The following is a 15,912-nucleotide window of genomic DNA, read 5'->3' as shown; positions in this document are numbered from 1 at the left end:
ATGGGAAAAAACAATTAGGAACTGGAGTTACACTTGGTTACTAGGGGTGGGAACCTCTGGGTCAGCAGGGCCGAGAACCAAAAGTGGTATTTGCCATGTGGCAAAATGGATTTTACCATGTGGCATTTTTTTAGTCATGTGGCAAAACTGATTTTGCCAGGTGGCATTTTTTTGCCATGTGGCATTTCTTTTTTGCCATGTGGCATAATGGATTTTGCCATGTGGCATTTTTTTGCCTTGTGGCAAAATTGATTTTGCCATGTGGCATTTTTTTTAGTCATGTGGCAAAACTGATTTTACCATGTGGCTTTTTTTTTTTTTTTGGTATGTGGCAAAATGGGTTTTGGTTTGTTGCTTTTTTTTTTTTTTTTTGGCATGTGGCAAAATGGATTTTGCCATGTGGCATTTCTTTTTTCAATGTGGCATTTTTTTGCCATGTGATAAAAATTGATTTTGCTGTGTGGTATTTTTTTGCCATGTGGCAAACTGGATTTTTGCCATGTGCCAAAATGGATTTTGCCATGTGGCATTTTATGCCACGTGGCAAAATGGATTTTGCCGTGTGGCATTTTTTTTAGTCATGTGGCAAAACTGATTTTGCCATGTGGCTTTTTTTTTGGTATGTGTCAAAATGGATTTTGGTTTATTGCATTTTTTTTTGCCATGTGGCAACATGGATTTTGCCATGTGGCATTTCTTTTTTGCCATGTGGCTTTTTTTTGCCATGCGGCAAAATTGATTTTTCCATGTGGCATTTTTTTGCCATGTGGCAAAGTTGATTTTGCCATGTGGCATTTTTTTAGTCATGTGTCAAAATTGATTTTGCCATGTGGCTTTTTTTTCTGCCATGTGGCAAAATAAATTGTGGTTTGTCGCATTTTTTTGGGGGTGTGTGTGGCATTTTTTGGGGGGTCTATGGCAGTTTTGCAGGCCATGCACATCCATGCCATTGACGGCTATGCGCGTCCAAATTTTCCATTTATTTTGAATGGCAAAAAAAAATGAGTGGCTGTGATTTTTACCATACACTTTACATTACAGTGTATTGACAATCAACTGACACCCAACTCTGGCTTTGCCATTGACAGCTATGAACGTCCAAATTTTCCATTCATATTAAATGGCAGAAAAAGATGTGAGGCTGTGATATTTCGCCATACACTTTACATTACAGCGTATAGACATTCAACTGGCACCCAAGTAAGATTTGTTAGCGGGCAGAGCCAAGGTAGCTAAGAAAGTTAATGAATTGATTTGCGTCCAAATTAAGATCTATCATTTCACCTGCTGTAGTATTTCATTAATAGTTAGTTAATTCATTCATTATTTAATCAGGGAATGTCATATCTCATTGTGACACCAGAAGTGTCTGGTGGTCTTCGGGATTTTACCTTGAGAAGATGCTGATCAAATCCTTTTATCTTAGGACCAGGGATGGGTGGTAGTAGGCAGTGTTTCAAGCTTCTCAGATGAAAAACAAAAAAAGACAGACAACTGAATCAAAACAAAGCATGTCAACCACCAGAGACGTTCATAAATGTGACGCTAAGGCTTCCTTCTTTTGTCAAAACTTATTTCTATTTACCTGTGACAAGTCATGTGCAGCAACAACGTGATGCTGAGGAAGAGAAAGGCACAAACGACCGCGATGATGATCCATGCAGACTTTTCTCGATGGAAATCTAGAAGTAGAATTGAAGAAATATCACACACAAATTTGTTGACACACTCTTGACCAATATTTTTCATTGTTGCACTGATACCATTTTTTGGATTGTGATACCGAACAAAAAACTAACATATGTATAACACTTACAGCAGCTTTAGCAGGGAAGCCCACACCGGCAAGATCCCAAGGTGTTCCCACGCCAGCCGAGAGACATAGTCTCTCCAGCGTGTCCTGGGTCGTCCCCGGGGCCTCCCGCTGGTGGGACATGCCTGGGACACCTCTCCAAGGAGGTGTCCAAGAGGCATCCAAACCAGATCCCCGAGCCACCTCAACTGGCTCCTCTCAGCGCAGTGGAGTAGCGGCTCGACACCGAGTCCCTCCAGGATGACCGAGCTTCTCACCCTATCTCTAAGGGAGAACCCGGACACCCTGAGGGATCTTGTTCTTTCGGTCACTACCCACAGTTCGTGACCATAGGTGAGGGTAGGAACGTAGATCGACTGGTAAATCGAGAGCTTTGCCCTTCGGATCAGGTCCTTCTTCACCACTACGGACCGGTGCTGAGTCCGCATCACTGCAGATGTTGCACCGGTCCGCCTGTCAATCTCCCGTTCCCTCCTACCCTCACTCATGACCAAGACCCCAAAATACTTGAACTCCTCCACTGGGGGCAAGATCTCATCCCCGACCGAGAGAGGGCACGCCACCCTTTTCCGACTGAGGACCATGGTCTCGGATTTGGAGGTGCTGATCTTCATTCCGACCTATTCACACTCAGCTGCGAACTGCTCCAGTGAGAGTTGCAGGTCACGGCTTGATGAAGCCAACAGCACCACATCATCTGCAAAAAGCAGAGATGCAATGCTGAGGCCACCAGACTGGACGCCCTTAACTTTTCGGCTGCACATAGAAATTCTGTCCATAATCGTTGACCAAGGGTAGCCTTGGCGGAGTCCAACCCTCACTCGGAACGAATTTGGCTTGCTGCCAGAAATGCGGTCTAAACTCTGACACCGGTCGTACAGGGACCGAACAGCCCTTACCAAGGGGCTGGGTACTCCTGGAGCACCCTCCACAGGACTCCCCGAGGCACACGGTCGTAAGCCTTCTCCAAATCCACGAAACACATATAGACTGGTTGGGCGAACTCATATGCACCCTCCAGGACCCTGTGGAGGGTGTAGAGCTGGTCCACTGTTCCATGGCCAGGACGAAAACCACACTGCAATGAATGAACGAATTCGCTGCGAGCCTTCCCACTTCAAATGGATTGGACGTGATAAACTAATTGGTAGGAGGATGCATCTTGCGTTATGTTGTTCTTGAACTCATATGCTGCCATTGCCATCATTTTAGTACCATATCGGTAGTGGTAGCGGTGCAACACCAGTAAAAATAATTCTTATAATTGCCACAATGTGTGCTTGTGATGTCTTACAGTCAGGAAAACGGATGTAAGAGGCAGTACTCCATTCACTCCAAAAGCCATGGTCTGGCTTACAGCGCACCTGAACCAGGTACAGGCCACCAGAACGCAGGCTGAAAATGTTGAAGAGCTTCTGTTGGCCAGCCAGGTGAGTCTACAGAAACACAATAAAGCAGTTGGATTACTGTTTTAAAGCTATTGATGATAGACGTCCAATCATATGTCTCCATTGGTGAGAAATACTTGAGGCAGGTTGATCAAATTTGGGCTTCTTTTTTGTTTTGATTCGTTTTAACTAGGGATGTGACAATTTATTGAAATGTTCATAAATCGAGATATTTTGAATTAGAGCTCTCCCGACTAGTCGACATTGTCGACGTCATCGATGACGTAAATGCGTCGACGGGCAAAACATACCGTCAACCGATAATGAAGGGTTTAAAAAATTGCATGCAGATAAAGTTTAGAATGGCGGGCGCTCGCGATGCAAGCGGTTGTTACCGGCACCCCCAAGGAGGCCGCTGTTATTATCAATGTGACCGGCATTATCAGATTGAGCGGAGAGAAAGAAAGTGGGCGAGCAAGAGAGAGGGAGGGAACGACATCGGTGAGAGTTGGAAAAGTGCGCGGGCAGCACGGATTTAAGTGGCTGCATCCCCCACGTTTTTGTTTTGGTCAATAAAAGTATCCATAAAAAGCCATCCGACGCCTCCCGGTGTTTTAATGCACGCCACCGCCTTCCTGAGGAGGAAATCGGACGAACCGACAACAACGAGTCAAGTGAATCGCCGGTTCACTCCTCACTACGGTGAGCAGTTGAAAACACCGCCATTTACCAAGAAGAGCAGAATTGGTAACACGGTGAAAGCGGCATAAAGCCAAAAAAGCGGACCAGACTAGCCAGAGCCTGAAATTATTTCAAGGAAAATATGGAGGGTGCCACTGTGTATACTCTTTGCCAAGCTGAGCTCGCATACCACGGTAGCACGTCGGCTATGAACGGACACTTGAAGCGCCGTCACCCAGGTGTATTTCGGAAGACAACAGGAAACAACAAGCTAGCGGATTGTAAGTCCATACAGCTTTCTCACGATTTAAAAAAAATTGAAGTTCCCTTTATGTACGTCGTATCAACGTGCATTTTTATTTAAAAAAAATATATATATATACTGTAATTTTTGGACTATAAACAGCTACTTTTTTCCTTCACTTTAAATCCTGCGGTTTATAGTCCAATGAGGCTTATTTGTTGATTTATTTGGGTTAATAGGTAACACTTTAATTAACAGCGGCACCATAAGACCGTCATAATTGTGACATGACACTATCATGGGCATTACTGAATGCTTATGACAGATGTCATTAGGTGTCATCCTGCAAATTATGTCACTAACTTTGTTTATGTCTTGCTCGGGTCTTTTACATCCATTCAAAAGTGAGCTAATTTGCCGGATAACACTAAATGACATCTGTCATAAGCATTCATGATTGCTCATGACTGTCATGTCGTAATTATGATTGTCTAATAACAGTCATATGGCGCCACTGTCAAATAAAGTATTACCAAATACCATAAGTAGCAATTAATGAAACAAATGGAATAGTAACTGAAGAAATAATTAGAACATAACAGAAATTTTGATTGTTATTTACATCTGTAGTGCTGCAACGCATGCTAGGAGGCATGTTGGATGACAACAGTGTTGACAGCAGGTGGCAGCAGAGGTTGACTGTCTACCCCAAGGGAGCAGTGATGGCCAAATGAAGCTTCTTGAAGCAATCAAGCTTTGAACCAATTGGCTGCATGGTGGTTCATTTGGTCTTATGACAGTCGTATGATGCCACTGTCAAATAAAGTGTTACCAGTTAATATCTTTTGGTACAAATATCCCATAATACAGTGAGGACAGCTGTAGTCCAATGTGGCTTATCTATGAACAAATGTCGTTTTTGTGTCAAATTTGGTGGGTGGCGGCTTATAGTCAGGTGCGCCTTATAGTGCGAAAATTATGGTATATATATATATATATATATATATATATATATATATATATATATATATATATATATATATATATATATATATATATATATATACATGGAAACACAGCACTGGCCTGCTTAATGTAATCCATGACCGCACTAATGTTAGTTACTTTATATTATAAAGTATTATTGTATTATTGTGTATGGAAGTAAAGCAGTCTCGATTCTTGGTTAAAAGCAACAACAAAAAAACGTGCAGTTAACATTTATTTTACATAAATATATCGAAGAATGATGCTAGTCTATTAGACAATGTGGCGGCAGCCTTACAACAAAGAGCTTTTTATGTTGAAAATTCTTGTGAAAAAAATGAAAAAAATATAATAATTAATAATTGTCTGTTGTTGACAATTAAACATCAAAACAATTCTTTTGACACCAAACCTGTGCTTTATTCTTCATGTACTTGAAATGTAAAGTGAATTGGATGTCTCGCGCCGTCAATGGCATTCAATGGAAAATTTTTCTAGCAACCTGTTGGTCCTTGGTTCTTTACACAGTGACCACTCTTTAAAGCGATATATCGATTATCTTTTGAGGTACAAAGTATCGCTAAATATTGTCACACCACTAGTCTCTATAAGTTTCCTACCACATGACTCAACACATTATTTTAAGTTGCCCTCAACCCCTCTTGGGGTTGGATTTTATTAAATGAACATCCACTTAAAAATGGGACTCAAACATCAATGCGACTTATATCTGGTCTTTTTATGTTATCATGCATTTTTTTTACTCGTCTGGTAAATACGGTAATCTTGTCAATTTCACAATCAAAAACAATACCCCCCACATTTGTGCTTTTGCGCTTGGCCAAAGTAAAGATCACAGATAACGGTGCATTCAACACATGCAGAAAAGTGGGGATTATATTCTTTGTCCTAATGTGAGGGAGCAGCTGGCACTCAAGATCAGGTTCCAAACAAGGGCGGCTATCTTGGAGACCTCTCGACATTGATGAAAGCCACAATAAAGTGGACAAAAGGTTGGCCGTATGTACCTCCCATTCGTTTTGGCCATCAACTTGGATGCGAAGCTCGTAGATGAGCGTGATCCAGCCGGAGCGAGTGTCGGCCTTGCGTGGCGGCGCCCACGCCACGCGTAGGAAAGGCCAGCCTTTGTCGTCCATGATGCTTAGCGACAGGTTCTCGGGAGGGTTGGGTTGGACTGCGGAGGAAAAATGACAGGTGAATGTATTTACATCACAAAAGAGTCGGAATATAACAACGTTGTTGATATCAGGTCACTTCCTGTTGATTTGGGGACATCTTGGGGGACATTTCCTGTTGATATCAGGTCACTTCCTGTTGACTTGGGGAAATTTGGGAGACGTGTCCAATTGATATCAAGTCGCTTCCTGTTGATTTGGGGACATTTTGGGGACATTTCCTGTTGATAACAGGTCACTTCCTGTTGACTTGGGGACATTTGGGAGACATGTCCAATTGATATCAGGTCATTTCCTGTTGATTCAAGGACATTTGGGGGACACGTCCTGTTGATATCAGGTCACTTCCTGTTGATTTGGGGACATTTCGGGGACACTTCCTGTTTGTATCAGGTCACTTCCTGTTGATTTAGGAGACATTTTGGGGGACACTTCGTGTTGATATCAGGTCACTCCCTGTTGATTTGGGGACATGTCCTATACTTGGGGACATTTCCTGTTGATATCAGGTCACTTCCTGTTGACTTGGGGACATTTGGGAGACTTGTCCAATTGATATCAGGTCACTTCATATCGATTTGAAGACATTTGGGGGACGCGTCCTGTTGATATCAGGTCACTTCCTGTTGATTTGAGGACATTTCGGGGACATTTCCTGTTGACATCAGGTCACTTCCTGTTGACTTGGGGACATTTGGGAGACATGTACAATTGATATCAGGTCACTTCCTGTTGATTTGGGGACATTTCGGGGACACGTCCTAAACTTGGGGACATTTTGGGGACATTTCCTGTTGATATCAGGTCACTTCCTGTTGACTTGGGGACATTTGGGAGACATGTCCAATTGATATCAGGTCACTTCATATCGATTTGAAGACATTTGGGGGACGCGTCCTGTTGATATCAGGTCACTTCCTGTTGATTTGGGGACATTTCGGGGACATTTCCTGTTGACATCAGGTCACTTCCTGTTGACTTGGGGACATTTGAGAGACATGTACAATTGATATCAGGTCACTTCCTGTCTATTTGGGGACATTTCGGGGACACGTCCTAAACTTGGGGAAATTTCGGGGACATTTCCTGTTGATATCAGGTCACTTCCTGTTGACTTGTGGACATTTGGGAGACATGTCTAGTTGATATCAGGTCACTTCCTGTCGATTTGAAGACATCTGGGGGATGCGTCCTATTGATATCAGGTCACTTCCTGTTGATTTGGGGACATTTCGGGGACATTTTCTGTTGACATCAGGTCACTTCCTGTTGATTTGGGGACATTTCGGGGACACGTCCTAAACTTGGGGACATTTCGGGGACTTTTTCCTGTTGATATCAGGTCACTTCCTGTTGACTTGTGGACATTTGGGAGACATGTCTAGTTGATATCAGGTCACTTCCTGTCGATTTGAAGACATCTGGGGGATGCGTCCTGTTGATATCAGGTCACTTCCTGTTGATTTGTGGACATTTTGGGGACATTTCCTGTTGATATGAGGTCACTTCCTGTTGACTTGGGGACATTTGGGAGACATGTACAATTAATATCAGGTCACTTCCTGTTGATTTGAGGGACACGTCATGTTGATATCAGGTCACTTCCTGTTGACTTGGAGGACATTTCCTGTTGGTATCAGGTCTTTTCCTGTTGATTTGGGGACATTTCGGGGACACTTCCTCTTGATATCAGCTCACTTCCTGTTGATTTGGGGACATTTTGGGGACATTTCCAGTTGATATCAGGTCACTTCCTGTTGATTTGGGGACGTTTGTGGGACATTTCCTATTGATATCTGGTCATTTCCTTTTGATTTGGGGACACAGGTTTTTTTGCCACTGAAAATAAATAGGAAATTTGGACGTACATGGTCGTCAATGGCATCAACTTCCATATGCGTCAATGGAATCCAAGTACATTGGCACCATCAGAATTGACATACTTGGCTGTCAATGGCATCTGTGCACATGGGCAGCAATGCAATGTAAATGCCATTGGAAATGAATGGAAAATTTGGACGTACATGGCCGTCAATGGCATGGATGTGCATGGCTGTCAATGGCATAGACTTATTTGGGAGCTAGTTGAATGTCAATGGACTGTCATGGTAAATGGTGACAAATCACAAGGACCTTGTTTTCCTGCCTTTTAAAATGAATGGGAAATTTGGACATACATGGCTGTCAATGGCCTTGCATTAGAAATGAATGGGACAGTTTTTGGCTAATTTTGGTGAACCTTATGTTTTTTTTTTCTCCAAATTCTGTATACAACTTTTATACCCCTGACCGTCCCAGAATTATTGATGTGAATTATGTGATTTGGTCAAAAATTGTAGGACAAGTAGTGTGAAAAAAAACCTTATTTTCGGGTGAACAGAAAATTTTTCGGGCTTGTTCGAAAAAGTCTGTCACGCGCAAGGCAATGCCCCACATAAGAAAATCTTTTAAATATATATATATTTTTTGATGAAAAAAGTAGTTGTTTTTAGTGCTATGCTGTTTGATGAATTATTTATCGACTAGTCCCTCACCTCACTTCAACATAGTTCCTTAGCATTAAGATGCCACAATTTAAAGCTAAGGTCATAAATTAATTACATTTTGGACAAATTCAGAATTGAAAAGTTCCAGTAAGAAAGAAAAAAATACATTTTACCACGAAAAGATGACAAAATGGCCGCACGCAGCTCCTTACCGATGTAGGCCACATCTACATCCACTGGGTCTGAGAAGGTGCTGCCCAGTCGGTTGGTCGCCACCACGGTGATGTTGTAGTTGACCCAGATGGATGTGTCATTCTTGTTAAAGAAGCACGAGTTCTCCCCTGCCGTGTAGTAGTCGGCGCACTCGTGCACGATATCAGAGCTAAAGGCACAAGGGGGGGTAACTAACGTTATGCTATCATGACGATAATAGACATCCAACTGTGTGGCTCATTTCATCCTTCGAATGTGAATTTAAATGAGTTTGTCACTAGTAGACGTCCAACCCATTTGAAGTTCCAGTTCACCATCTCCAGTTCACTGTCACCGTCAATGGCTGGTGGACAACCTTAATACTCGATGGGCCATTCGCATCCCCGCAAGCTCGAGATATCTTGGAACCAGATGCCGCATAGGGAATGTGGGTAAATTTTGAGTGATTAGAAAATAATTATTTTATGCTAAATTTTATCATGCAATTCTTGTATCGATTCAAAATCCGTCTGGATCGATCCTTACACGTGTATTTTTGGTGGAAATAAACAATTCTGTGACTGTGTACCAACTCCTGTCCAGTAGTTAGCAGCGTGCAGCAGCATTGCCTTACAGTCTGCTGAAATAACAACAACATTAGACTAATCCGAGTGGTTGGCGGCCATTATGGGGTGTTTAAACTCCTACAGCAGCCCAGCGTCAATCAATGTAAACAGTAACATTAGCTGCTGTTGGATGTGTGCTGCGGGCAGCACACCTCAGCAATGGCTGACGGGGTACTTCTGGTCATTTTGCTCGGATTAGTCATCTTGAAATTTGGGTTCATTTTAGCTCAAACTGCAAAAATGGAAACATGGAGTATTTAGAATCATCCATGCATTAATGTTATAATTAAGGCCATATGTTTTTCAAACATAAAACCCTATTTAATTTGAGCTTAGTCTCAAACGGTATCAAAATAAATAAATAAATAAATAAATGAGGGTCTAAGTACAACAAAAGAAAAATTGGCTAACTTGCATAGCAAAAGTCTGCTAGTATAAAAGCTATAAAATGCTAACTTTTTTTTTAACAATGCCCCTGACAAATCGTTCACATATTCCCACAAAACAGCTAAATATACCTATCAACTAAAAGAATGCATTTAAAAAAAACTAGGGCTGTCAAAATTATCGCGTTAACGGGCGGTAATTAATCACGTTAAAAAATCTGACGCATTTAACGCACATGCCCCGCTCAAACAGATTAAAATGACAGCAAAGTGTAATGTCCACTTGTTACTTGTGTTTTTTTGTGTTTTGTCGCCCTCTGAGCACCACATGAGCATTGTGTAATTATTGACATCAACAATGGCGAGCTACTAGTTTATTTTTTGATTGAAAATTTTACAAATTTTATTAAAACGAAAACATTAAGAGGGTTTTAAATTTTCTATAACTTGTACTAACATTTGTCTTTTAAGAACTACAAGTCTTTCTGTCCATGGATCGCTTTAACTGAATGTTAATGTTAATGCCATCTTGTTGATTTGTTGTTATAATAAACAATACAGTACTTACTTATGTACAGTATGTTGAATGTATATATCCGTCTTGTGTCTTATCTTTCCATTCCAACAATATTTTACAGAAAAATATGGCATATTTTATAGATGGTTTGAATTGCGATTAATTACGATTAATTAATTTTAAGCTGTGATAAACTCGATTAAAATTTTTAATCGTTTGACAGCCCGAGTAAATATATGAAAAACAATATCTCGACCACTCCTTGATGTCTGCGATTTCAGCACCGCGACCCTTATTATATTACCATGTTTCACCCATAAATCCAGCTGTGGCCATTCACAGCTGTGTCTTTAAACTCAGTGATACATGATACATGAAGTTTTTGGATCGAAACAAGGTAAGTACGCAACAATATCTTGTTAGAGTCATGCCGTCTTTAAGTCTGCTCAGTAGGGGTGTGACAAAAAAATCGAAATTGTGATATATATATATAGTAGGGCTGTCAAACGATTAAAATTTTTAATCGAGTTAATTACAGCTTAAAAATTAATTAATGGTAATTAATCGCAATTAATCGCAATTCAAACCGTCTATAAAATATGCCATATTTTTCTGTAAATTATATATATATATGTTCTGTAAAATAAATTGTTGGAATGGAAAGATAAGACACAAGATGGATATATACATTCAACATACGGTACATAAGGACTGTAGTGGGCATTTCACTCTACTGTCATTTAAATCTGTCTATGCTGTCCTCACTCCGAAGCGTCTACATTTTTATCAAAGCTAGACAGCTAGTGAACGACGCCTTAATAATTCTTTTTCCTTTTTCATCTGATTTATTAATAAAATGGCCTTAAACCATTGTCCTCTTTAGACCGTCGTAAAACTACAAAATAAAAGTACACAAGCATTGCATTAGCAACAACGTTAGCTTAGCACGCTATACAGGTTCACTAAACATAAACAAAAAGCGTCTCATACAAAAAATATAACATTTCGCTTACTAACATAATATGTACATTCTTTACAACAACCATACTTACGGACAAATCTTGTCCAAGGATCATATAAGCCAGTACTTCTCAAATAGTGGGGCGCGCCCCCCTGGGGGGGCGCAGAGCGATGCCAGGGGGGGCGCATGTGACCTCGGGGAACATGTTTTTTTGTTTGTTTGTTTTTTGCCGTACTGGAATAAAGTGTACTTGCACATCCACTCAGTAGGTGGCAGTGGCGCTCTCATTTTCAGAGTGCGCACAGTATTTTTGAACTAAGGAAGAGCACTCAGCACACACAGACAACAGATAATGAAGAGCAGTGTGCTACCGCCGTTTTCGAAAGCCGTTTTCCGACCGGACTCACTCACACAGCGACCCACTGTCTTGTCCGGTTCTCACGTCGCCGCCCGAGAAGTGCCATTTTCGGCTTGGGATCGTCACGACGACCGCCCTCACCTACGGTTCTACCTCGGCCGCCGTGAATGCGCTTTTTTCGTGCCGTTTGCCTTTTAGCTTTGACTTTTAATACAGTGGGTGATGATGAAAGACTACTGTTTACTGTGTCTAAAAATAATTATAGCAGACAGCCAGAAGCCAAATCAATTAAGACGCCACTTAAAGACATTACACCCCAATCTCATTGTTAAGCCGCTTGGTTTTTTCAGTGAAAACGTGCCGAATATTGCCAACAATCGTCCTGCTTTGTCAGTGTTACATCAGTAAACCAGTGAGCATTGTTAGCATGCTCATTGCAAAATAACTCCACACCATTGCAAAGGAGGTAAATACTGTGAGCAGTGTTGTTAATCTTACTGAAAAAAAGTAATTAATTATAGTTACAAATTACTTCTTCAAAAAGTAATTGCGTTAGTAACTCAATTACCTGAATGTAAGAGTAATTAGTTACTTGGCAAAGTAATTGGTGATAATTACTTTTTTTTTTTTTCCCCTCAAAAAAAAAAAAAAAAAAAAACATTGGCCACACTATGTGAAGTTTTTTGTGAAGGTTTTTGGTACAATTGGCCCGAGTCCAATTCTTTACCCTAATTTACTCTTTACCCTGAATCAACTGTTAAAAGTTGTTAAAATTGCTCCCATTATTGCATTAGTTCCCTTCTCTCTACTTTCGACATATGAAAGTTTTAAAACTGTTTCATCATTTAAAGATAGATTCAATTCAAGATTTTGCCGATTTAGAAGTATTTTAGATAAAAAGTTACTTAGGTTCGCTAGGAAGGTTCTCTGCAACAGAGCCGTCCTAAAAAGTCTACTGCTTTAAGATGGCGGCTGTCTACTAGCGCATTTAGTGTCTGTCATTTTGCATGTAGTTATATCTATTTACAGTACATGTGATGTCTACCATATCGACCATAACATGCGGGCGGAGTTTGTAGACTATCGGCTACAACATGTATTATTGGAGCTACCTAGCATCGCGTTTGCTCCTCGTCACAATTTTCTTGCCTCCTCCCCACTCCTGCTCTGCTCTGTCGTCTCGGTGAGTCTGTCTCCCTCAGACTTTTCGACCAATATAGTAACGCATAGTAACGCATGCCTTTCCGTCCTCAGTAACGGTAACGGCGTTGCCAAGATGAGAAAAGTAATTAATTAGATTACCCACTACTGAAAAAAATAACGCCGTTAGTAACGCCGTTATATTGTAACGCCGTTATTAACAACACTGACTGTGACCAGCAAAAATAAAAACTGTCCTGTCCAAGGACACTTTTTTTTTTTTCTTTATTTCAGTTTTGTTTTTTCGGTCAAATTTTTTGGCATATTGTCCTCATGAGTGAATGTTTCTAATCAATTTTAATTTGTTATTATTTACTGATTTTATTACATTTTATTTTTCTGTATCAAATGGTCAAAAATGTACCTTGAGTGTATTTTTTAGTTTGGATGTGAATTTAAAAAAAAAAAAAATTCAGGAAAATTTATGCACGTCCTTCTCTGTTACAAACAAAACAATGTTAATTGTTATACTTTATTATAAGTTGATCTATGTTGCTTTTTTTCTTAGAAAAAAAGGACAATGTTAGGCAGATGCGTATTTATAACAGTAATTTTATAGACAAATGATACTATTTACAGTGGTGGCAGAGAGTTTGGGGGGGGGGCGCGAAACATTTACGTCGTCTTTGGGGGGGCGTGACAGAAAATAATTGAGAAGCACTGATATAAGCACAACATTATCAGCCCAAGACGTCATGCAGCCATAATGAACTGGTAAGAAAACAATAAACCATGTCGCAAAGCGACCACAAGAGTTCGCTGTTGGACAGCATAGAAAGCCTTGCTGTAAAACTTACCAAAAGGCAGAATTCTTTCTGAGCGGAACATGTGCGTCAATTGCGTCAAATATTTTAACGTGATTAAAAAATTAATTACCGCGCGTTAACGCAATAATTTTGACAGCCCTAATATATAGTGATACTTTGGATCCCAAAAGGTTATCGATATGCTCCTGCCAAGAATCGAGATATTGTTTTAAAAAGGTGTCAATGTCTAAAAAAATTAAAAAGTAGAGATCGATCGGGTCCGATCATGTCATTTTCAAAGTATCGGAATCGGCAAAAAAATATCGGCCATGCCTTTTTTTAACATATATATATATTTTTTTTTAATTAAATCGTTTTCTAATTGTATTTAACGTTACAGACATAATATGTTCATCCAGTCTTTAGTTTAGGCTTAAGGTAGGGTTATCAAATTTATCCCGATAACGGCGGTAATTAATTAAAAAAAAAAAAAAAAAAGTATCACTTTAAAATATTTAACGCAATTAATGCATGCGCTGCACGACCCACTCACGCATTGTCACACTCAATTTGTAATGGCGCCGTTTTACCTATATAGAGAGATAAAATGCAGCGTAAAATGAGTAGAGTGAATTTTGGCAGCCTTTGGAGCCTTTTTTAATTGGCTAAAGCCTTACAATCCCTCTCCATATGATTAGAAATATCATGGGAAGCAATGTGGGGAAACAAGGTAGCAATTGTTCTTTTTCTTAACACCTTATGTTATTTCCCAACGCAGAGAATATATCAATTGGTAGCACTACGCACAGTCATGGTTCCACTTCCCATCATGCATTTGGACATGGCTACAGTGAAAGCTCAACAAATACACTAGATGGCAATATTTAGTCACAATATACAAAGTCACAAGTCTTTCTATCCATGGATCCCTCTCACAGAAAGAATGTTAATAATGTAAATGCCATCTTGAGGATTTACTGTCATAATAAATAAAAGTACTTATGTACTGTATGTTGAATTTATGTATATATTTGTCCGAGTTTTATTCATTTTTTTCTTAATGCATTGCCAAAATGGATATGATCGGGCAAAATTATCGGGAATGATTGGAATTGGTTCAGGAGCAAAAAAAAAAGCAATCGGATCGGAAAATATCGGGATCGGCAGATACTCGAACTAAAACGATCAGGATCGGATCGGGAGCAAAAAGCATGATCGGAACAACCCTAATAAAAAGGAACAAACAAGTTGCTACCAAAATCTTCCACCATAATAGTGTCTCAGTTAACACTAAGGCTGCATTGATGGTGCTTGACGCCCAATCCATTTAGACTAGGAACGTTCGTTCATTCGAAACCAGAGAATTCAGTCTTTCTGTGATTTTTAGGGCATTTCCAGGTCACTTGCTACTCAATTTAGGGCATTTACAGGTCATTTCCTGTTGAGTTTGAGTCACTGCCTATTCATTTGGGTGATTCCCAGATCACTTCCTGTTCTGTAACTCAAAATAAACAGGAAGTGACCCATAAAATACCCCAAAATCAACAGGAACTAACTGAAAATCAACAGGTAAATGACCTTAAATGCAGTGGCGCTTCCAGAAATTTTTCAGGGGTGGCCAGATGGGGCCACTTAAAATCTTGGGGTGGCCAAAACTAAAAGCCATAATTTCAGATTTTCATTATATTATTGCAGTAAAAAGGTCAGGGGAAAATTATCAGAAAGACGTAAGGACACGGCTACTGATATACCTATGTGTATTGTGTAATATTTGATGTTACTAATGATTTAATGTGCATAGTCCGTAACTGTCCAGTCAACATTCTGAGTTCCACAACAATTCTGTTTTATTGTGTTATGTATACTGTATATTAGGCATAAGGTGTACATTTAACTAGGGCTGTCAAACGATTAAAATTTTTAATCGAGTTAATCACAGCTTAAAAATTAATTAATCGCAATTCAAACCATCTCTAAAATATGCCATATTTTTCTGTAAATTATTGTTGGAATGGAAAGATAAGACGGATATACACATTCATCATACTGTTCATAAGTACTGTATTTGTTTATTATAACAATAAATCCACATGATGGGACTAACATTATTAACATTCTTTTTGTGAAAGGG

The 15,912-nt window shown here is 40.0% G+C and overlaps 1 protein-coding gene across 4 annotated transcripts in view; it reads right to left on the bottom strand.

The window, feature by feature from the left end:
- Positions 1 to 15,912, bottom strand: part of prlra (prolactin receptor a) — a 35,965-nt gene that overhangs the window by 2,544 nt on the left and 17,509 nt on the right. For 3 of the 4 annotated variants that reach the window (XM_057819511.1, XM_057819509.1, XM_057819513.1), the window contains 5 exons: positions 9,008 to 9,177; positions 6,142 to 6,308; positions 3,108 to 3,249; positions 1,586 to 1,682; positions 1,392 to 1,464 (listed from right to left, as the gene is read on the bottom strand). In XM_057819511.1, coding sequence (XP_057675494.1) covers positions 1,392 to 1,464; positions 1,586 to 1,682; positions 3,108 to 3,249; positions 6,142 to 6,308; positions 9,008 to 9,177 — 649 coding nt within the window. The remainder of the gene's footprint in view (positions 1 to 1,391; positions 1,465 to 1,585; positions 1,683 to 3,107; positions 3,250 to 6,141; positions 6,309 to 9,007; positions 9,178 to 15,912) is intronic. The other variant, XM_057819510.1, reaches the window with a different exon arrangement.

The sequence above is a fragment of the Corythoichthys intestinalis genome, chromosome 17 (genome assembly GCF_030265065.1).
Source record: "Corythoichthys intestinalis isolate RoL2023-P3 chromosome 17, ASM3026506v1, whole genome shotgun sequence".
Lineage (NCBI taxonomy): Eukaryota > Metazoa > Chordata > Actinopteri > Syngnathiformes > Syngnathidae > Corythoichthys > Corythoichthys intestinalis.
Note: the sequence above shows the minus strand (reverse complement) of the source record. Positions and strands in the feature narration are given on the sequence as shown.